At 31.8% G+C, this 24,202-nt stretch overlaps 1 protein-coding gene across 2 annotated transcripts in view; it reads left to right on the forward strand.

Annotated features, from left to right (window-relative positions):
- ZFC3H1 (zinc finger C3H1-type containing) overlaps positions 1–24,202 on the forward strand; it is a 53,565-nt gene that overhangs the window by 14,319 nt on the left and 15,044 nt on the right. The window contains exons 4-23 of one of the 2 annotated variants that reach the window (XM_074270531.1): positions 1,762–1,960; positions 2,258–2,481; positions 3,574–3,697; positions 6,247–6,359; positions 8,882–9,091; positions 9,293–9,457; positions 10,803–10,940; positions 11,283–11,401; positions 11,899–12,048; positions 14,598–14,772; positions 15,058–15,189; positions 15,857–16,399; positions 16,485–16,594; positions 17,607–17,738; positions 17,838–17,959; positions 19,132–19,233; positions 19,436–19,561; positions 20,733–20,916; positions 22,717–22,903; positions 23,500–23,688. In XM_074270531.1, coding sequence (XP_074126632.1) covers positions 1,762–1,960; positions 2,258–2,481; positions 3,574–3,697; positions 6,247–6,359; positions 8,882–9,091; positions 9,293–9,457; positions 10,803–10,940; positions 11,283–11,401; positions 11,899–12,048; positions 14,598–14,772; positions 15,058–15,189; positions 15,857–16,399; positions 16,485–16,594; positions 17,607–17,738; positions 17,838–17,959; positions 19,132–19,233; positions 19,436–19,561; positions 20,733–20,916; positions 22,717–22,903; positions 23,500–23,688 — 3,444 coding nt within the window. The remainder of the gene's footprint in view (positions 1–1,761; positions 1,961–2,257; positions 2,482–3,573; positions 3,698–6,246; positions 6,360–8,881; positions 9,092–9,292; positions 9,458–10,802; positions 10,941–11,282; positions 11,402–11,898; positions 12,049–14,597; positions 14,773–15,057; positions 15,190–15,856; positions 16,400–16,484; positions 16,595–17,606; positions 17,739–17,837; positions 17,960–19,131; positions 19,234–19,435; positions 19,562–20,732; positions 20,917–22,716; positions 22,904–23,499; positions 23,689–24,202) is intronic. The other variant, XM_074270532.1, reaches the window with a different exon arrangement.

Raw genomic sequence — 24,202 nt, forward strand, 5'->3', positions numbered from 1 at the left:
ATCCTTATAGAAATAATTCTTAAAAACTGAAACTTTTGTGATTTCCATTGAGGTCTGTCAGTAACCTATATAAATGTAAATTTTATGGACCCTTATTTAGGTGTAAAATTTTGAAACAGTTAAACCTTTCTGGGCTGTATCTCTTTTATTTGTAAAATAAGGGGTTGGCTTAGATAAGATAAAATTCTCTAAAAGATTAAAAATTCTCTAGGTCCAGGATGACCTGAGGGGGAGAAAAGAGCATATTAATAATTGCTTCTGAAATTTTCTTTCTGCCTCATTCTTGTATTAATTGTAGACTAGTCCCAATAAGAAATACTTGAAGGAATTTTGGCCTTTAAGAAATATACACTTTGATTAAGCTCTATTAATTTTGAAGTATAATGTCTTAATTTGGTACTGAAACAAAGCTAAATAGAGTGGCTCTATCTAGTTCTATCAGAGACCAAGCATTCTACTATATTACATGCTGCTTGTGATGTGATGTGGAACCTAAATATTTTGCTAGGATAGGTGATTTTGTGAAGGTTAGAAGTGATTTTCTCACCTTTCTGCTTTCTTCAAAGTTGCCAGTTGGGGTACATATTCATCACAGCAGTCTGGGGACTGATATGAATATGTACCCCAACTGGCAACTTAGAAGAAAGCCAGGAAGGTGAGAATGTGAGAAAAGATAGCACTGATACCTGCCTACACTTGAAGACTGACAATATTTGTGGTAGCATAGTAGCTGAAGAGTTTGAACTAACAGTTGGTTGTTTTTGTGTGTGTGTGTGTGTGTGTGTGTGTGTGTGTGTGCGTGTGTGTCTTTTCTTTATTTTAACCTTTCTTATCGGTATCCTCTGAATACTTTTCCTAATTTTTTTTTACCCCTTACTCCTCTCCATGTGAGACTGATACTGGTCTTGCTGTCTTTAACAGGCACTCTGATCATTGATTGTGAGCATTTTCATTGCCGTTTGCTATGTCCAAAATTTTCTCCCTCCTTACCATCATCTCTGTCTCCTCTGACTTAACCTTTTGCAAGTGTTCTTTGTCCATTTATGTTAGTACCAAGTACCTTCTGAAGACATTAAATCCCTAATTTATCCTGTTTATATTTTATGTATACTTGATTGATATCTCCCACGTTAGCCTATGAGTTACAGGGACTATGGTTTTTTTTTTTTTTTTTTTTTTAAACCATTTTTTAGTATTCCTAACACTTGGGTACTTGGCACATAAGTTGTTACTTAATAAACATTGTCTTGGTCTCTTTCATTTAATACCATAACAGTTAAGTTTTGACCCATCTGAGAATGCAGAGTAAAATTTTGTTCTAATTTATTTTCTTCAGTATTTTTTTGACTTATATTCACATTTTAGATTAGATTTTTTTGACTGTTTTCTCCCTTAATTTTTTTTTTGTTTGGGTTCATTTTTAAAACCTGAATCAAAGTGAAATATTCTACGTATGTTTTTATGTGTGTGTGTGTGCATGTGTGTATACACATATTAATAATGTAAATTAAATTTCCAAGTTTTTTTATTAGATACATTACATGTTTTTATTTAATGTATATCATACGTACAAAATATCCTGAAACAGACTTTTTGGCATTTGTATTTAATCTTTAAAATAGACCAATAATTTCATTAATTTGAAAGAGTTAAGTTTTTTTTTTGGGGGGGGGATTAAGACTGGATAGGAGATAGTGGCAGTAAGTAATGTTTTGATATGTTGAAATAAGTTTTATAACTGTTTCTTTGTTGTTTTTAAAGAAACTTGGAGAAGATGAAGAGGAGCTTTCTGAGTTGCAGCTTCGCTTGCTGGCTCTTCAGTCAGCCAGTAAAAAGTGGCAACAGAAGGAACAACAGGTGATGAAGGAAAGCAAAGAGAAGTTGACAAAGACAAAAACAATTCAGCAAAAAATTAAAACCAGCACAAAAACCCACTCAGCCAAAAAAGTTAGCGCTACAGGTGATTTTATTTTTACACAAATCTTTCCACTGAATTCTTTTATGATTAAGTTTGTCAGATGTCCGTTTATGGAATATTTGACAGACTCACTTGGTCTTAAGGAATTTGTGCAATGGTTATACCTTCTGAAAAGTTGAGAATTTAAAAAGGTACTGAAGTGTTGGTAAAGTTGGTGGCCTATTACTGTTTTTGTTTTTGTTTGTTTGTTTTTTTGTTTTTGTTTTTTTTGAAACTTTATAGAGATACTTACATATTTTTCAATCAGAAATATTTTTAAAATAATTTTGTCCATTAAAGCTAAACAGGCCTTGAGAAAACAGCAAACAAAGGCATGGAAGAAACTACAACAGCAAAAAGAACAAGAAAGACAAAAAGAGGAAGATCAGAGGAAACAGGCTGAAGAAGAGGAGAGAAGAAAAAGAGAAGAAGAAATTCGGAAAATCCGAGATCTCTCAAATCAAGAAGAGCAGTACAATCGGTTCATGAAGCTAGTAGGGGGAAAAAGGAGGTCAAGAAGCAAAGTAAGGCATGATCAATCTTGATAAAGAGGGGTTTCAGGCTTTCTCAAGAACAGAGGACCACTACTAATCCTTTAATGTGCCTACTGCTAGTGTCCTGCATTTGCAAGTATAGGTCAGCAAGATTAACAGTACATTGCATTTGCTAGACTGAAGGGAAATGGAGAAATGTAAAGGCATGGCTGAAGGAGGCATTACTTTTTTCATTTCAGCCAGATAACATTCTTGGAAGGCATGAATATGTTTCTTTTGCAGAAAATTTTGACTTTTCAGTTGTAATCTTTTAGATTTATGCCTTCATGTTTGCATATACTTGTGTGCCCACCCAAATTTAATGAAAGCAGGTGAAAAACGTGTTTTACTAAATTGTGACTAATGTCTTTAGGAAAATAAATTTCCTATAAAATGTTGACAAAATGCCATTCATTACTAAAAATTCAGGTTTAAAACTTTTTTTTTTTTTTAAACATAAATGCATATATATATGTTTGTAATGCAAAATTCAAATTTTAGTAATATATTTTATTCCTACAGAATTAGAATTGGTGAAATTATATTACCTTAAGCTTTTCAGAAATTTATCAGTGAGAGAAGAAATACACTTAAGTTTTTAGTTTCTAATTGTAATTGAGATCTGAATTATGTATCAGTCATCTCACTGTAAAGAAGCATGTAAATCATTTGGGGTTTTTTGAGAATTGGGAGAATTTTGCTAATTGTAGTCCTGGCTCTAGAATGAGTTGGTGTGACTTCAGATCCTGTCTGGCATTTATTATGTTTGTGACCTTGGGCAAGTCACTTAATCTTCTGTCTTTATTTTCTTGACTGTAAAATACCTGTTATTTTAAGCTTTAAATTGATGTTCTGACACTGATTATGCTTTTCAAAATGTCACCTACAATGTCCTTGTTATTAAAATGGATTCTCTTTAAATTAGGGAAGAAATGTTGTTCAATGTAGTACTTTTCTACTAATTGCCTCCCTTTAAATATTTGTAGTTATTTCATTATTAATAGACATAGATAAGTATGATAATAAAAAGCAAAGATATTTTAAGTGTTATAAATTGAACAAAGCTTTCTCTTTTGTGTTTAGTCTTCAGATACAGACCTGAGAAGATCCTTAGATAAGCAGTCTATTGATAGTGCTGGAGGCATTTATCAATATGACAATTATGAAGAAGTTGCAATGGATACAGACAGTGAAACTAACTCTCCAGGTAGACACTTTTAAAATTAGCTTTTTTGCATCTTTGAATTATAAAACAAATTTTTTTATTTAACCAGAATTTTGGAAAGAAATGCAACATTGCTCTTTGGTCAGTATTAGGACTTTCAGCACTTTCTAGAGACATCTTTTACTTGAAGCCACAATTGGTTTTCTGAGTCATCCCCAGTAGGTCTTTTACTTAAGTTTGCTGTTTATTCCAAAGGCAAGAAGCTTATCATAAAGAAATCAAAGGATTGTGCCAGATAGTTGAACAGCTATTTAGGGGCATTCCCTAGGAGAGACAGAGTAAAAAATCCATTTTAGTTTTAATTATCATTTTAATTTAAATCTGTCAATATAGTAAGGAAAAGAGTATTAGTGTTTATATTTTTTGGTAGTATATTATTCTTCTGTGATATTTTAATTTAGATCTGTTTTACAAAATCCTATGTAGCAATTATTATACATATAGAGTGCTACTTTAATTTATCAGGAAAAGGCAGTGTTCTTTCTAAATCCAAACCCAATAGAACATTTATGTTGTTGTTTGAAAGTATTTCTTACCTGTATTTTTGGACCTTGTTAGATTTTTGTATCCTGAAGATGAATGTGGAAATTGCAACTCGGAACCTTATATTAAATTGTATGATTCTCCAGAGTCACATAATGTTGATCTGGGTCTCTTCCCATTAGGCCAAACTTACTTCTTGTCACCTATTTAATTCCTTGCATTCTATCAGTGTAGTAAGGAAAAAGTAGTAGTGTTTGTATTTTTTGTTAGAATATTATTCTTCTGGTAAATTAAAAAAAAGTGGGACAACAAAATAAAGACTGTTTTGATACTACTGTCATTGTTTACTCTTTAATGTGAAGCTATGTAGAGAGCTGAATTGTTCATTCAGCATACATTTATTTTGAGCCTACAATGCTAGGGTTATGTATGTAAACAACACGAATCTTGTCCCTAACAAGAAATAACTAATGAAAAATAGAATAACTAGTGAAAAGAATAAATTTTAGATTTGCAGTCAGAACCTGGGCTTAATTGGTTGTGCGTTCTACCTTTATGATGATTTTATCCAAATTTCTTTGCCTCTCTGGCTCTTTCCTCTTCTATAAAATAGGATATCAAAACATTTTAAAAGTGACAGATGTATGCTGAGCATGTTAAATATAGAGATAAGAGGGGGAAAATGGTTTTTCCAAGGATGAGAACATGCTTTCTAACCTTGAGCTAGTGCAAATGATAGGCATGAATGTTAAACCTATGGTCAAAGCTACACAAATGAACTCTAGGAGTTTGTTCTTCCCTTATTATCTCGCCAGATAAGAGAAATGAAGTTTAAATTAGGCTTCTACTTGGAAAGTTTTTCTCTTTTAAAAAAATTTTCAAATTTGAATGTGCAGCTCAGTTTTGCCTTGGTGCATGTAGGACCAAAAAAAAAAAAAAGGAGGAAAATTAGTTTTTTAAGTCATATATAGAGAGGAGGAAAATATGTGGAATAGGACAAAGAATCAAATCTGTAGAGTCTGTCCTTTTTATTGATGACAAGATATGCTAAGTACCATGAAAATAAGGGCAATAGCTTATATAAAAGAGATTATCAGTAAGTTTGCAGAACTTAAGCATCAGGAAGAAATGAGCAAGTAGGATTTCACCTCTTCAGATTCTTTCCAACTTTAACAGTGTTTGGACTGTGGTACAAAAACAGGCGAGGGAAATGCCATGACTGGGTCCAGTGCTGTGTTATAAGAAATTCTAAGAGAGGAGCTACCACTTTCACCTTGAGAAAGCAGGGGGAAGAAGGATTTCAGAGAAGTTTCAGTGGGAGTCAGATTCTTGGTTGATACAAGAAGGCTTTTAACATATTTGGCAGGGCAGAGAGGAAAAAAGGGAGGCCATTCTAGTGTCCAAAGTCATACTGTTCTTGTCAGTCCTCTGCTGTTTGGGAAAAATTGTAAGATTGTGAAAGATGGAATTCTTGGATTTATATGGGCATCTTTTTTTTTTTTTAAATTATAGTTTTTTATTTTAAAAACATATACATTGGTAATTTTTTCAACATTGACACTTGCAAAACCTGTTTTAACTTTTGGGTAATTTTTTCAGCATTGACCCTTGCAAAACCTGTTCTAACTTTTCCCTCCTCCCCCACCTCTTCCCTTAGATGGCAGGTAGTCTACTACATGTTAAATATGTTAAAGTATATGTTAAATCCAATATATGTATAATTATTCATTTATCTTGCTGCACAAGAAAAATCGGATCTAGAAAGAAAAAAACCTGAGAAGGAAAACAAAAATGCAAGCAAACAACAGAAAGAGTGGAAATGCTATGTTGTATTTTACTCATTTCCTGTAGTTGACTCTTCATTACTAACAGTTGGAACTGATTTGATTCATCTCATTGTTGAGAGAGAAGGGCATCTTTTTTGATTAAAAACTTGAATGCATGGTTTATTTTGGTTTCTGGGAGAATATATCATTTAAAAATTATTTTCTGTTTAGCATATTTTTGTAAAAGAAATGTTAACAATAACTGAATATGTTTCATTATAGCTACTTCTCCAGTACAGCCTCTTTTCTTCCCTGAGTGTTCATTGGGATATTTTCCACCATTACCACCTATTTCTTTACCTCCGCCACCTCAGGTTTCAGTAAGTCAGCTTTTGGTACGTTTTATTTCATGCTTTTTTTTTTTTTTTTCCCCTTATCATTTCTATCAAATATTTTCATTTATGTAAAAATGTTATTTTATAATGAAGTAATAATGGAATTATTGAAGAGAGGCAATGTTTGAATAAATATTTCATGTTGAGTGTGACTGCAGGTAAATTTATCTATATGTCATTGTCACTTTTTAAGCCTATTCTAATTTCTTTATAGATAAGTAATCAAAGGCTAAAAAAACCCAAAAAACACTGCAAATGACTGACAACTATGGGTAATAATATCTCCAAATCACTAATAAGTGAACTGCAAATTAAAACCCTGAGATTTCGCCTCATACCTAGCAAACTGATAAACATAAAAGATGGAAATAATCATGATTAGAAAAAAGTCTATTGAAACCAAAACATTATTTGTGTCCAGTGGCATATATGCATAGGATAGATTCCACTCTTATGGTCCTCTGCCTCTTCCAATAGGGGGGAAAAAAAAGTAAAGTTGATTTTTGTCTTTTTTTTCTTTTGGGTCAAGTTTGATCTTTCTAATTATACAACATGATTTCATCGTAGTTATTGTGGTTTGTCTTCATTCTGCATCATCTACCCAGGCTTCTGAATTTATATTCATAGTTTCTTCTAACATCATATTATTATATTGTATTATAGCAGTTTGTTTATATCCACTTTTGCCTAGTTGATGGGCATCTACTTTGTTTCCAGTTCTTTACTTCTACATAGTAGCAAATACACACACACGGATATATATATATGTATATATAGGCAAATAGGGTAGCTTCATTTTTGCCTTTGACTCACTTATGGAATATTTTATAGCAGGGAGAAATTTTTTTTTTTTAAAGCATAATTACAAATTGTTTTCTTGGATGGTTGGATTAGTTCACAGTCCTACCACAATATATTAGTGTGAATCTATTCATTCCAACATTATTTTCATCTTTCATCTTTTGTCTTTATCAAAACTAACTATTGGGAATGGCTTTTAATCTGTATGTTTGCGTTTTTCTCCTTATATGCCTTAGTTTCAGACTTTTATTAGAAATGATTGATGAACATATTTTTACCTGGTTGCCAGTTTCCCATATTATAGCTTCCTTTATTTTTTTCCCTGATTTTTATCTGATTTTACAATGACAACAGAATTGTGAGCAGTCTTGTTTTTAAGGAACAAGTTTTGACTTTTTTTTTTAATTAATTTTATAATTATAAATTTTTTGTCAGTACTTATGCATGAAATATTTAACAACATTATCCTTTGTATTTATTTTTCCAAATTTTCCCCTCCCTCCCCTAGATGACAGGCAGTTCTATTCATATTAAATGTGTTACAGTATAACCTAGATACACAGTATATGTGTGTAAAACCAAATTTCTTGTTGCACAGTAAGAATTGGATTCCAAAGGTATAAGTAACCTGGGTAGAAAGACAATAGTGCAAATAGTTTACATTCAATTCCCAGTGGAAGAGGTTTTGTCTTCCAAAATTGGTCATGTTTTGGACTGTGTGACATGAGAAAAGTCCATTTGTTTAATTCTATCTTACAATCTGTAAAAATTACAGTAAATGGTGAGTGTAAAACTCACCATTACATAATGGTATGAGAAAAGGGATGATATAATATATAGCAATATATAATATATAATATATATATGTATATATATATATCCATTTAATGTGCTAAGTGGTAGAGAGGGATACAAAGATAGAAATGAAACAGCCTTTTCTTTCAAAGAGTTCATGTTCTTTTGAGAGCATAATATGTATATAGATAAATAAATGCAGGATAATGACTAGTAGAAATTACTAATTAGAAAGGGATCAGGAAAAGCTTCATGGAAAAGTCAACTATGGTTTCTGTTCTTTTAAACAAATTAAAGTTCTCTTTATAATTGTTAAAATTAAATATATTTAGCATTTATACAAATCCTAGTAAATGCCATTAAATATCTGTAATGAAGAAAGCAAGATCCCCCTGGAGAATTCCCTGCAATGAATGTTGTCCTTCCTTTCCTATACATATTTCCCAGCGCCCTGTTTTCTTAACGTCTGCAGGGTGAGTCAGGCTTTTTGTGAAGCTCATATATTGCAGCTGGAAGAGAACTCTAATTCATATCTTTTGTTAGACATATGCTTTGGTGGATAGTAATATCTTAAATCTGTATTGAGTTTAGAGATAAGGTAGTATAATTGGCAATACTGCCCTCCTTTCCTTGAGTCAGTGTCTTTTTTCCAGTTTCAACAAGTAAGAGAACAGTTCAGGGATACTTCCTTGACTAGGAGAAGATTGTAGGGCCTTTAGCCTTTTGAGTAAACTTCAAGTAAAGTTGAGTAAAGTTCAATGATATTGTGCTAGAAGATTTTAATCCAAATTAAAGGGGTGGATGAGAGAAGTTTTAAAATTTATCACATCTAGAGTACAATAATCTATAAAGTTCTTTCTCCATTAAAACTGTTTTCTTATGTTTGCTATTTATTAATCCTTCTTTCTTTTTTTCAATATCTTTAGGCTATGCCACCTTTGAACCAGCCTTATGTTGAGAGTATTTGTGTTTCTTTAGAGCTTCCTCCTCCTCTTCCCCCTCTTCCACCCCTTCCTCCAGAAGACCCTGAGCAGCCTCCTAAACCACCTTTTGCAGACGAAGAGGAGGAAGAGGAAATGCTGCTTCGGGAAGAGTTACTAAAATCTTTAGCTAATAAAAGAGCCTTTAAATCTGAGGTAATTTTGGGCTATAAACCTCTAGATGGCATTATTTGCACTGTTAGAAACTGTTCTTGTTTAGGTCTTATTTGTTTTACTTCTTTTCATTGAAGTTGGAATGAGCCTAATCCTGATAGCAATGTAAGATATGTTTAAATATTATAAAATGACTTTTTCCACTTAAAAATAACAATTTACATGTTTTATTTCCTTATTTAGGAAACATCTAGTAATAGTGGCCCACCTTCTCCTCCAGTCTCCAACAATTCTCAGCCTGTGCCAAGAAGCAATCTTTCAATAGTCAGTATTAACACTGTATCTCAGCCTAGAATACAGAATCCCAAGTTTCATAGAGGACCTCGTCTTCCACGTACAGTGATATCGGTAAGAAGTAACTTTTTAAAAAGTAAAGCATTAATGTATCAATGTGTGTATAGAGATTTTTTCTGGACCACCAAAATGGTAAATTTTTGCTATTTCATGAAATTAGCTAACTTCTTAAGGTTAAAATTAGTAGTAATGTGCTGGTTAGGCACATTGTTTTCAAAGTATTTTCCTGAATAATGAATAAAAAGGTTGGTAGAATTTTGTTTGTACCTTTTTGTACAAAATTACCTTAGAGATTTGTAATGAATTATAGACCACCAGACTTATAGTTGGGTTTTCAGATTGGAAGAAATAAATTGATTAGTGGTACTTCATAATTACTCTGTTTTCCCTTCTAAATCACATTATAACTTAAATGATTCAGAGATTTTTAAGTTTGTTTGATTCCTTGCAAAATTGGTTGTTTTACTTTATATGAATCATTGTGGTTCTTCTATGTGAAACAAATGGACCTAGTTATTTTAGAAGAGGTTTCATAGAAGAAAAATAAAAATAATAGCTGATGTTTATGTAGAATTTTAAAACTTTTGAAAGCACTTTAGATGTTATCTACTTTTACATTCTTCACTGTAGTATTAGTTAGGTACTTGAGGTTATTCCTATTTGATAATCTTAGGGTAAGGCTTAGGGAAGGAGAAGTAGCTTGATAGTAGCAGAGCACAATCCAAGGTTTTCTTTGCTTTCAAGTTTAGCCTTGCAGCCATATTATGAGATCTCCTCAATAAAGACAATTTTTAAAAGATAATCTTGGCCTCTGGGTATAAAAGGAGATAAAGGGAAACAATGCAGTCAAGTCACATGGCTTAGCATTAGGATAGAACTGATTTGGAATCATGGTAGTTTCCTCATTTATAAAATCAATATTATTTCAGATTTTTTTAATTAAATGTTTTAATTAATTACATGTAAATATTTGAAACTTTAGGGAATAATGGTTATTTTTGAAAGGATTGTGCTGTTTTAAAAGTAAATTCTTTTTTTTTCCGATGATAATAAGTTAGGTTTTTAGGGAAGTAGTCAGGAAAGGTTGGTATAGGTTAAAATGAAAGCTTAACTTGGGCTTGAAGGGCAAAGTAAGATGAGTGAGTAGAAGTTTAGGGTGACAGACTTCATCTACTACTCCAAAATAGGATGGGATTGCCTTGGTAAGTACTGAGTTCTCTTGTCACTGAAAGTCATAAAGCTGAAGCTGGATGACTTGTTAGGAATTTGGTAAAAGAATATTTTTTTTTTCCTGTTTTGATTGTATAACTTCCAAGATACTTTGTAACTTCTTATTTGAGTGTGTGTGTCTTTTAGAAAATAAACAATTCTTGCCAGTAACAAATGTGTTAACTTACAGCTTCCTAAACATAAATCAGTAGTGGTAACACTAAATGACTCTGATGATAGTGAATCTGATGGGGAACCCTCCAATACAACAAATAGTGTCTTTGGAGGATTGGAATCCATGATTAAAGAAGCAAGACGGACTGCAGAGGTAAGTGGGATGGTGGAAGGAGGAAGAAAAAGTTAGGCATTTGTCGCTTTAGAGAACAATATTTTTTCCCTGTGAATTACATTCTTAAAACAAAATTTTAATGGATTAAAACTTGGTAGATATTAAGTAATTTCATTGTGAAAAACTTTCAAAGGAAATACACAGAGATTGGCATCTTATTTATAATTGATTATATTTTTCAAAAATAGGCTGCTTCATTGTTTTTCTAAAATAGTCTTGCTAGTGTTTTATTTACAAAAATTTGCCTACTTAAACACATTTCATCTGTTTATGTTGTGTTTATTGTTGAAGCCTGTTTTGATTTCAAATGGTTTCTTTTAGGCTTCAAAACCAAAAGCACCACCAAAATCAGAAAAAGAAAATGATCCTATGAGAACACCTGAAGCTCTGCCAGAAGACAAAAAGATTGAATATAGATTATTAAAAGAAGAGATTGCCAGGTCAGTGGCATTGCTATACAGTTAATTTTTTAAAATTTTAAACTATTTTTGAAAAACGGTTTGCTTCATGTTTAAATATGGGAACCTGTGTGGGACATGATTGAGGAATATGTTATGTGTACCCATCATCCATGAGGGGGAGCCAGATAAATAGGAGTGATTTTTTTTTTCTTTTTTTTAAACCATGTTAGAAAATACTGAAGAACAAGACATTAAGTACGAATGAATAACATTTTGAATTCCCCAGCAATTGATATAGCTTCCATCTACATATGTCTAAGGATGCTTGTTCACTAGGTACCAAGACAGCTTTTTGAATAATCTGCTTTAGGTTATTCAAATCAGGTTTTATTTTTTTACTGTTTTATATGATTTTATTGCTAAGTGAAACTTAACAAATTTAAATTGTTTTAAAGTTTTTATTTACGCCCTATTCCCCCCCTTATAGTTTTGATTTGTTAGAATAATTATGCACCCTTTTTATTTTTTACTCTTAGTCGAGAGAAGCAGCGTTTAATAAAATCAGATCAGCTGAAGACAAGTTCATCATCTCCTGCCAATTCAGATGGTGAAATTGATGGGGTTGGTAGAATAGCAATGGTTACTAAGCAGGTGACAGATGCAGAAGCAAAACTAAAGAAACACAAGTAAGTCTTATTATCTCAGCCAGTAATGGTGGTAATTTTGGGGGAGCTGAGGATTGTTTTTGTTGTTAATTGAATTAGCATTCATAAGCAGAACTTATTTTTTTTTTTTTTAACATGGGCTTGTGATTTCATCAACATAAGGACTTCTCATAAGGAAAACCAATCATCACAGATTAATATTTGCTCTTCAGTTTAGGAAAGCTCTGAGAAATTAAGTGATTTGCTGATAGTCTTATAAAGGCAGTTCTTGATTTCAAGATCATCTCTTTATTAGCTTTTACCACATTGTGCCTTTTTTTTTTTTTTTTTTTTTCTTTTTTTTTTCTGAGGCTGGGGTTAAGTGACTTGTCCAGGAAGTGTTAAGTGTCTGAGATTAGATTTGAACTCAGGTCCTCCTGAATTCAGGGCTGGTGCTCTATCCACTGCGCCGCCTAGTTGCCCTCCGCATTGTGCCTTTCTTATGGATATTATGTTGAAACCTAAATAATTGAGAACTTTAATAACAATTTTGGATTTAAATGAAATAATTATAGACTTAAGGTAATTTAAAAATAATGCAATTATAGACATAATGTAATTTAAAAGCAAACATCAGAAATGATATAATGAGAGTTATCACCTTATAAGAGTATGTGATGTTCCCATTTTGGAAAACATCTTTGGAACTCCTCTCTTTGGAATTATGTGTAGTAATTGTCCTATACTTGTAGATCTTTGTTTTTTTTTTTTTTTTTTTTGGTTTTGATTCTTGAAAATAGAACTTTTTAAGGGGCAACTTCCTTAAATAAATGGATCATTCTGAGTAATAATTTCTGGTCGGTAAGGAATTTTGTGGCAAAAAGACTATTTTTCTTATAACTATGAAAATGGTCACACAGTAATTTCCAAAGAATTAAAATTGTCAATTGAAGTAAATGTGGCCTAAAAAGGTGACTTTTGAAGAGGAACCATTTGTTCAGACAGAAAAATGTGGTTCTTTTGTTGGTTGGAACTGCTTTGTAATCACTTCATTTAATTTTGCTTAATTTAACATCAAAATTGAAATAAACTAATTACAAACAGTTCTTGTGTTACATAAATTTTCATTACACAAATTTGACTTTACATAAAGAATTCTGAAGTCTGCATTCCAGAAAAAAATCTATTAGCTGTACATCATCTGCTGCTCTCCCTCCAAACAAACAAACCCCAAACTCTAAAAGAAAACCTTCAAATAAAGGTAGAACTTATATTGAACCACTGGGTGAGACAAGGTTTGGCTTAAGTTCTTTGCCCATGTGTTTTGCTAGCAAGAATGTCTTCCATCTGTCTGTATTATGGCACACTTAGCCCTAGCCACAAATTTTTCTCCCCTTGTTACTCTTTACATGGCACCTATATGTCCCTGAACTGTGTGCCTTCCCTTCTCTACCATAGGAGCTGGATCCTCTTTCTGTCTCCATTTCTTCCTTCCCCACATCTGCAGATTTGCATTACCTAAAAATTGATTTATATAGAAGTCAGTGGAAAAGTCTACTTTATGTAACGCTAAAACTGTCTATACTCTTATCAAGATATAAGAATTGGTAATTTCCATTCACTTTGTATTCATACCTTTTGTGACATTGGAATATGGGACTCCATTCCAGGGAGAATGTATAAATTATTTTCTGGCCTGTTTCAGTAATTAAATGTCAAAGATATACTCTTGAGTTTAATACTGTTAAAATGAGGAAGTTAATAACTTCAGTTGTCAAAGTTTAAAAGATCATGACCATAAATTGTCCAATTCTTAAGCATTTCAAGATATATGTGTGTGTGTATATACATATATACATACATATATATATACACACATATATATATATATAAGTTTTGCTGAGGCAATTGGGGTTAAGTGACTTGCCCAAAGTCTTGCATCTAGGAAGTGTTAAGTGTCTGAGGCCAGATTTGAACTTGGATCCTCCTGACTTCCACCTAACTGCCTCCATTAAAGTTAATTCTTAAGGAAATTGGTTTCTAATTATGCAGATAATTTCAAAATGATTGACAGAGCATCTGCTCAAAAATCCTTCCCTTCCAGATTTCTCTTGAATTCATTCCTTTTTTAATTGGTTGTTAGGTAGAACCTCATAATTGTTTTAATTTGCATTTCTTTTATTAGTCATTTATAACATTTTTTCATTTAGACCTTAACTCAAGATTATTTTTGAAGGCTTTTCAATTTCAATGAGAATCGCACATGTTTAACATAACTTGATTATTTGCTGACTTGGGGAGGGGATGTGGAAGGGAAACAGAGGGAGAAAAAGTTTGGAACATAAGATTTTGCAAGGATGAATGTTAAAAAACTGTCTTTACATATATTTTCAAAATAAAAAAGCTATTAAAAAACAGGAAAAATAATTTCAATGTGAAGTATGAGAATATGGGGGGGGTTAATATCTAGAAAATTAGCCAGTTTACATAAAATCACTTTGTGCTGTGTAGTCTGTAGGTTATTATTATTTTTTTTTTTTTTCAGATAATATTGTTCTAATTCTTTGGGGTTTTTTTTTCCTCCCATTTAGACTTCTCCTGATGAAAGATGAGTCTGTGTTAAAGAATCTCTTACAGCAAGAGGCTAAGAAGAGGGAATCTGTTAGGAATGCTGAAACAAAGATTGTGAAACTTAGAGAACAGCTTCAAGCAACTGAAAAAATCCTTAATGTTAACAGGATTTTTTTGAAAAAGCTACAGGAACAAGTAATACTGCATTTTGGGCTTAAAACACCTATAATTTCATGTTTGCTTTATGCCCTCAATCTCTAAACCATCTTGTTTCTCAGAGTCCAGAAACCTTTCCTGGCTTTATATAAACTGATCTGTGTAAATTCACATAAAATTTATTTGTCTTCATTTTAAAAAGAAAAAGTTCCCACTGAGTATATTTGGTCATAAGTCACATGTCATTACTTAAATTCAAGTAGATATTTCTTCAAAAGCATGTATCCTTTTAATAGGTTTTTAGGAATTTTCTTATGCTTACAGATTCACAGAGTTCAGCAGCGAGTAACAGTTAAGAAAGCATTGGCACTAAAATATGGAGAAGAGCTTGCTCGAGCAAAGGCAGTGGCTAGTAAAGAAATAGGAAAGCGTAAACTGGAGCAAGATTACTTTGGAGTAAGTTGCTTAATACTGTCTTTTGCAAAACAAAAGGAAATATTGTCTTTTCATGGGTGGGAGGTTTGTCATAATTTGCTTTCATCTTTGTCTACAACTTCTGGAGGCAATTGGGAGTCAGTGTCTTAAGAACTAGAATCTAGAAGATGTTGGCTTGAGTCCTGCCTCACACCCTTACTTTACTGTGATCTAGGGCCAATCACTCAAATTGTATCTGCTTCAGTTTCCTTATCTGGAAAATAAATATAATGCCTTCCACACATATTGGTTTTGAATAAAATAATATCTAAAATATATAATATATATTTTTACATATATTTTAAAATATATACATAATATATGTATATATTATATATTAATATATAATATGCTTATACTGTTATATAAAATGCATATATAATATATATAAAATAATAAATAATAAAATGGTTTGCATATCTTAAAAGTACTAAATTAATGTAAGTACTGTAGTTATTAGCAAGAGAGAATATAAGTTTATTATGCTGGATTTGTAATTGTCCATGCCTACACCTATTGGAGGCTTGGCTTCAGAATTTATTTACAAAAATTGACTTGAATGAAATGGCTGACTAGAGGTAAGTGACAACCATTTTTTAATATTCTTGAGATCACTGAAAATATGAAAGTGAATACTTTCTTTTTCTAGCCAAACAAAATGATAAAACTAGACAGCTCTCCTGCATCAAGTCCGAAAAAGCATTCAGCGGAAATGATTGCTTTGGAAAAAAAACGATTACAGCAATTAGAGTATGAATATGCTCTAAAGATTCAAAAGCTAAAAGAAGCCCGAGCTCTTAAAACAAAAGAACAGTCGAATACAACTCCTATTTTGGAAGAAGAACCTGAATTTTCTTTACCTCAGCCTTCTCTTCATGATCTAACACAAGACAAACTAACTCTAGACAGTGAAGAAAATGATGTCGATGATGAAATTCTGTCTACTTCCAGCAGAGAACGAAGGAGATCTTTCCGAGAATCCAATTCTTTCACCAAACCTAACCTTAAGCACACAGATACTCCTAATAAGGAATGCATAAACAAACCTAGTAAAAACACTGTGGAGAAACCTGAACTCTTTCTTGGTTTAAATATTGATGAATTGAAGAGATTGCATGCTAATGAAGATAGCCTGAAGGAGCTGATTTCAAAAAGTACTTCCATCATTTCAGAAAAGGTTTTGCATGGTCAAGTAGGTTATGGTTTATTTTTGAAAGTCAAATTTTGCTTTCTAAAATGTTTTTTGTCTTGTAAAACATTTTTGGTTTGTTTCTTAGGAAATTTCTGTGGATGTGGATATTGTTACATCACAAAACAAACAAACAGAAGGGAAACCATTTCCATTTGGACCATACCATAGCCCTCTTCTTGTTTTTAAGTCTTATAGGTAAAAAAAAAAAAAAAAGAGTTCATTGTTGTTCTTCTGCTGTCCTTGATAATGTCAGTTTTTATTGAAAGCAAATTCATTTATAAAAATAGGCTTCTTTTCTATCTGACAGTTAACTCTTAAGTCATAGAAAACAGAGTTAAATTTTAATTGTGTAAGAGAGGATACAATCTTTACAATTAGAGGAGAAACTATTAATAAAAGAGTTGAGAACTAGTAAACCTATCAAAGTTGATTCTTTTTAAAAGACAAGGAAGTAAAATTATTGTTAGACAAATTGAAAAATTTACAAAATGAACAGGGTTAATCACAATAGAGATATTGCGAACCTTTATATTGCTTGGATGTATAATTCAAAGTTACTCTGCGTTGATCTCAAGCTTTTGGGGATAAGTCCCCATACATTTTTGAAGTTCAGAGAGCTGGATCTTAAGAGCTCTTTTTGGTAACTTAGGACAGTGTTAGGGACCTAGGGATGTCTTGAGTGCTCTGGTACTCTGATGCCTGAGTTACAAGGTTTCCATCCCTGGTCTTGCTTCCCCCACTGACACTGTGGGAAGAGCCTCCTCTCAGAGTCTGTGAGCTGTAATCGAAGAAATTGTAGTTTTGTTTTTTCCTGTACTATAGTAGTTTTCATTGAAATACTTGTTCAATTTTGGATTGGAGCAAACTTCAAGGTCTTTATTGAAGTAATGTTGTTTGCTGGTGGTCTGCTTCTTGTTCAGGCAACTTATGGCAGGTGAATTTTGGGTTATTTCTTAGATCCAGTAAGATACCTGGTAATACTGAAATTCTGCAAAAGTCATTAAAAGTTCAGCTGACTAATGGTATTCAGATTTTTCCTTTATTTTAATCCCTTTGAATGTATATGTAGCATACAATTGCTACTGTTTTCCAAAGTACTTCATCCATTTAACAAACCTTTATTGGAAATAAAATACAGAATTTTAAAAAAATGATAAAGATCAAAATGGGTTGCTTTTTTTTAACTTAATCTTTTTTTCTTTGTCAGATTTAGTCCTTTTTTTCGAACCAAGGAAAAACTTTACCTCAGTTCAGTATCATACAGTAATATGATTGAACCGAAACAGTGTTTCTGCCGTTTTGATTTAACAGGCACATGTAATGATGATGATTGTCAGTGGTAAGTGCTGGTCTGTCATCAACATATTGTTTAATTGCTAATTGTCTTTATGAAGGTTGATGTATGTAATTATTTTCTTCGTGCTGTTTTTACTTATAGGCAACACATGCAAGATTGTACTTTTACCCGGAAACAGCTGTTCCAAGACATTTTGTCTTACAATTTATCTTTAATTGGTTGTTCTGAGAAAAGCACAGAAGAAGAAATTACACTTGCAACAGGTTTTTATCAGCCATTCCACCCTTCCCTCATTTCTCCAAGTGAAAATAAGTAGCTGAAAAATTGTAAATTTTAACTTTACATTCAGATCTGATTTTCTTCAAATGAATAAGATTTTCTTGATTTAGAAATGTCAGCTTATTTAAAAAATAGTAATAGTTAGACTGAAGAATTTTGAATCCATAGGAAGAAGCCTACTGTTAATTATATAGGCTCCTGTTTCCTTTTTGTCATTAAAAAAAATGTAGAAGACAAAACTTGGTTATATGTTAATTATAGTAAAAATCATTTTGTATGTGCTTTATTTGTGGCAGTAGTTAGGCTAGGTTTATTTACTGTTAGGATTTTTTTTTAAGATGTTTTAGGTTTGTAACTTAATAAAAAAATTTTTTCTGTAGCTTTCCTCTATGTCTAAATTAAGATTTTTTAGAAGTCAGTGGTTCTTTTATGGAATTTGGACAATATTTTAAAAAATGACCAATTCCTAAAATTGTATGAAAAGATGGTAAAAATGAATTATTTCCTGTTAGTTTTCTTTTAAAATCCACATATCTAAGAATTGCATTAATTCTTCAAAATAAAACATTGTTTTGTGGTATATGACCTTATATTTTATTTTACATTGCATGTTCTTTTGGCCAACTAAGATAATGGAATTTTAAATTATTAGTAATTTTTAATTCTATTAGATTTTTCATTTAATATGCTGTATCTTTGAGTTAGAACACTTGCATTTATAGCATTCATTTTATTTTTCTAGCTTTCATTGAGTGGAGGGTACTATGAGATTTGCAAAGAAATTTTTAGATAACATTAGGTTTTGCTTTCAGTAAGAATGCTAGTTTTATTAAGTGACATTTTTGTTTTCAAATCTTTGCTTTTTTTTTTTTTAACCTGCCCTTACAATTTTGATTTTTTTCCCCCCTCATTTTCTTTATGTTGCTTCCTAATGATATTTGTCATCTTATATATTTCTCATTTTAACTTTATTAAATTCCCCTATCTGTACCTTCTTTCCTCTCATTTTTTGGGTGACATTTGCCCAACTCTTTGTGGAAATTTAAAGGAGGTAGACAAATGTGCTCCTGGACTTTTCTTTCATAAAACTGTATAATACAAAAAAAAATGCACCTTCTCTCCTCTATTTATGAAGATAGCATTGTTCTAATTTCAGAAAAATACATTGAAAAACTTTTTGGTGTAAACAAAGATCGAATGTCAATGGACCAGATGGCTGTTCTTCTTGTTAGTAATATCAATGAAAGTAAAGGTCATAGTAAGTACTTTTTCCTTAAGTTATACTGTGTACTATTTTTTGGTAACCTAAAGGGAAATGTAGTTTGTAATGTTTATATAGTAGTAGTTTTGTAATGTTTTATATATGTAACCACTGACATTTTAATTATATAGCATATTGCTTTGGTTGTCTCCCAAACAATATGGATAGATCTCAGCTAGTTTATATTCTTTTTTCTTAGCTCCTCCATTTACAACTTATAAGGAAAAAAGGAAATGGAGGCCAAAATTTTGGAGAAAACCTGTTTCAGATAACAGTAGTAACAGTAGCAGTGATGAAGAACAATCCACAGGACCTATTAAATATGGTAAGAAAAAAAGATTAAGATATAAAAGGCAATTTTGAAATTGTTCTAAGAGCTCTGCATAATAATTTGCTTTATTGGAATAAGCATTGTAAATTTGGGAATAATCTTCAAAAATTTTGACTTATGTTCATATCAGTTTAAGAAATTATTCAAATGAGAAGTGCAAACTGATAGTTGTATCTTGTTATTTCTGTAACATTTCTCAGAACTCAGATTTATTTTAATTGTATTTAAAGCATAACTTCATGTGGAGTTTGATCTTTTTTTAGAGAGGTAATTGTGCTGGAATACTTTTAGATGGTCAGCCAAGATGGTGAGGAACTTGAAATCATGCCAGTGATAGGATTGCAATGTATAGAGGAAAAAACTACAAGGAGGAGGGGGGAGATAAGTCAAGGTCTTCATATATTTTAAAAGGGTGTTAGATTGATCAGGCATTAAAATTGTTCTTTTCCAAGGTCAAGCAGAATAAGTTGAGAGGTGGCTTTTTTTTTTTTTTTTTTAAATTGCTTATGTGAAAGAGCCTCTTAAGTCTGTTTGAAAATGTGATGGTATTCTTCATGTACTGACCCCAGAAGTCTTGAGATGAGGGTTGATTAATTGATAAAAAACTAGATTCATGGCTTCAAGTTGGGGTTGGATATTATAACCTTTGATACTTCTTCCATCTTGGGAGTCTGTAGTATTTTAAAATGTCATTTTATTATGAATACAATGAATAGGATTTGTTACTCACTGTTAACAAGTAGGCTGCATTTCATTAGATTCTGAATCTTGAAAATGCACGATGCTCATTTCTGATTGTTGAATATAGCAGATGAGATGGGGCAGCTGGTGGTATAATTGATGGAGCCCCAGATTCAGAGAGGGGGGAGACCTGAGTTTAAATTTGACAATAGACACTTAACCTGCTGTGTGACCTGTGTTTGCCCTAGCCTCTCTAGCCATAAAATTAGGATAATAATAATGATCCACATCTATTTTCCTGGGTGGTTGAGAGAATGCAGTGACATAATAATTAAATGTTTAATAACAATAAAGTGCTTAGCACCATGCTTAAAATATAAGTAGCATATAAATGTTAAATACCTAACTTTCCTTAATCACTCAATTTCTATTCTGTGTCTAGGAGCTAAAGAGTTTTTCCACTGAATAATATTTTCCCTTTTAGCTCCCCGACCTGAACATCATACCAGTCTTCCAGTTTTGGATGCTGTTGTCACTCCCGATGATGTCAGATACTTTACAAATGAGACTGATGACATTTCTAATCTGGAAGCAAGTGTGCTTGAAAATCCTTCTGATGTACAGCTCTGGATCAAACTTGCATACAAGTACTTAAATCAGAATGAGGGGTAGGTCAGTTTTATCTTTGTAAGCAAATCTATTGTACATTTATATTTTTATATGTTTGAGGTTTATTTCATCTGTAGTAAGCAGGTTTCCTTTTTTAGTGTTAAAGAAGTCTTTGTTTCTTTGTCAAAGCCACAAACATTTTATTGTTTAAATGCAGTAGAAAAAGTTTAAGATTAGATATTGAACTGTACATGAGTTTAGTATGAGTAATAAATCATATTGGAGCATTAACTCCAGATGGCTTAGTTCAGCATGGAAATTGTTGAAATGAAAAATGAAGTTGACGGTATGTGGAGTAATTGCTAGTAAAAATGTCAAATGACAGTCTTTAAAATTTAAAAGATGATAGTAAAACTAGAACTTTCCCACTTGAGATTCCCTCATGTTAACTAAACATTTTAGAAGGGACCGGATTAATGTTTTATTTTTTTGTTAAGTGTTTTTTTTTATATTAAGTGGATGCAAATTTTGGTGAATTGACTTAGGGAGATTTTGAGCCAACATTATTTTACTTGGTATTTGTGTTAAAGTTAGATCTTAAATTTGTAAATTTTTGCAGCTTTGAGTAAGTTATGATGATAGTTGGGCTAAACAAAAGATGATATATTCATTTTAAAGTACTGTCACATATCTAGGGCATTTGATCTGTGAATAACAGCTTCTGAAAGCTCTCTATTGCCTGTTGGGCAAGACCCAGAAAAATAGTAAAGGGGAAGAAGAAATGGCCCCCATATAAAGGTTCTGCATCTTCTTTTCCTCTAGATTAGCAGTAAAAACGTTTTAAGTACTACCTACCTAATATGTAGATTTAATGTGATTGAAATGTCCTGAAAGCTAATTGTGATTGTGTAATTGAATCACAAAACTCTAGTGAGTTGGAGGGAAGTTTGTGACTCTAGAGACTAAATTTGTTGAAAGTAATAATTTTGTAGAATGTTCTCTAATGTGGTATACTGATGCAAGTGTCAAAAAAAATTTTTCTTCTTGGGCTGTCGTGGTTTAATAATGTATGCAACTAAAATCTTGAGAGAAATTTCAAAAGAATTTTCCTTGTGGTATAACAACAGAATGTTTATTGCATGCATTTGAGTTTTGTGCCCATTTAGTCTCTTTGTGGGTGGTTCCTGTGTTGATACAACAATGAATAATGCTTTCTTGTGTGACTCACTGAGTGAAGGCCAAAAGAACTGTACCTTATTTTATGAATATTATTTTATATTTTATGAGAATTATCTCTCATGAGATCTCCCAGTAGAGAGCAATTCTTGACGTTGCTTTGATATTTTGAATTGGCCATAGTTAGCCTTGAAAAAATTGTTTAACTTTTCCTGTCTGGACAAGTGTAATCCCATAAAAAGTATTATTGAACATTGACTTGAAGCAAGTTTAAAAATGATAAGCCTGTGGCTGTGGTTGTTTTTTTGTTTTTTTTTAAACAACCCAACTTACATTTTTACTTGTAATAAATACCTCCTGAACATTCATTTGAAAAGCAATTTCTTTGTTCCTCAATTCATACCTGGAAGTGTTTTAAATTGAAAATACATTTTTCTTGGTTCAAATAGACCTTGTGATTAAGAAAATTGATATCTAATTCATATGAAGGGCCTAGTACAGAGATGTGTAGTATAAATCGTAACCTGTGGTGTGGGAAGCCTATTTTTCAAAAATAAGAAATTAATAAATTAAAAAATATATATTAAATTTGGAGTACACACATCCTATCTTTTTTCCAAGAAAATTTTTTTTTTTAATATATGCACACTGGTATATATAAACTAACAGTAAACAATACACAGGTCTTCATCAGAGTGTTTGGATGCAGCTTTAAATGTCCTGGCTCGAGCACTGGAGAACAACAAAGAAAATTCTGAAATCTGGTGCCATTATCTCAGATTGTTTTCAAAAAGGGGAACTAAAGAGGAGGTGCAAGAGATGTGTGAAACAGCTGTAGAATATGCTCCAAATTACCAAATTTGGTGGACTGTAAGTATATTGGCACAAATTTTTTTAAAATTGAATTTGAAATATCACAAATTATTGATACATATAAGATGTAAATATTGGGATCACCAAACAGATTGTTTAAAATCTTTATGTTTTTATCTGCAAGTAGGTTTTCAGGGTCATAAAATTTAGAGCAGTCGGCTATTCTCACCCTTCCTCCAACCTCTTAGACATTTTTTCCTCAACTGAAAATTGAAGGCATTAATTAAAATTGATGAGAATGATGTTAAGTGGTAATATAGTTTCAGTTTTTAATAATCTCATATTTCCATAGGATATGTAGCCATTTAGATTAGGCAAGGAGAAAATTATCTTCCCCTTGAGAAAAGATAATCTTAGTAAAAAAAAAAAATTTCAAGTAAGAAATTAATTTTGTATTTTAATCAGTTTGATTCAGTAGTAATTCTTGGATTCTTGATAAAATTGTATCACATGATTCTATTGTGTACCTCATTTCTACTTAAATTTGACGTTAGTCTTAGATGAGAAAAGGATGTTTAATGGAAATAAATACTGTAATAAAATCAACAATAATCATGGCTCATTTCTTTAATTGTATAACCATTTCTTGACAGTTTTTGAACCTAGAAACCACTTTTGATGGAAAGGATTATGTGTGTGGTAGGATGCTTCAGTTTCTTATGGAAGCAGCAGAGCGTGAGAATTCAGATCTTCTGTCCTTTCAGTTATTGGAGTCTCTTTTATTTAGAGTTCAACTGAGCTTATTCACAGGAAGATACCAAAATGCTCTTGCCATCTTACAGGTGATCATTGACTTTTGATGTTTGAACTAATACTGTTTTGAAGACACTTGATTCCTTGAGTTAAAAATTTTCCTTCATGTTAGATGTTCTAGATTTGATTAATAACAATAGCACTAATCATTATTGGCAAACCTAATTTTGAATATTGAACCACTGTTGACATTTTTTTTGTTCTTATCACTTTGAGCTTATTCTGAAAATTATCTTAAATTTGGTATTAAAATGTTATCAAATTAATTGTTATTTTCCTTCATTAAAAATTAGTGGTCTTTTACAAATATAAATCTCATTTAAGAAAATTTAACTTTTAAAAATGCTCCATTTTAATTAAATGCATATTCTTGAAAGAACTTTCACCTTGGCCGTTTCCTTCTTTTTCATTTAAATGTTTTTCTTGGCCTATCAGACAGATTATTGGTTGCTTTTAACTGTATTAGTCACTAATTACATAACTAAGAGAAATGAGGTGGTTTTGTTGTCCTTTGCCCTCCATTTTAAAAAAAAAATTATTCTG

This window comes from Sminthopsis crassicaudata, chromosome 5, assembly GCF_048593235.1.
Source record: "Sminthopsis crassicaudata isolate SCR6 chromosome 5, ASM4859323v1, whole genome shotgun sequence".
In the NCBI taxonomy this organism is placed as follows: Eukaryota; Metazoa; Chordata; class Mammalia; order Dasyuromorphia; family Dasyuridae; genus Sminthopsis; species Sminthopsis crassicaudata.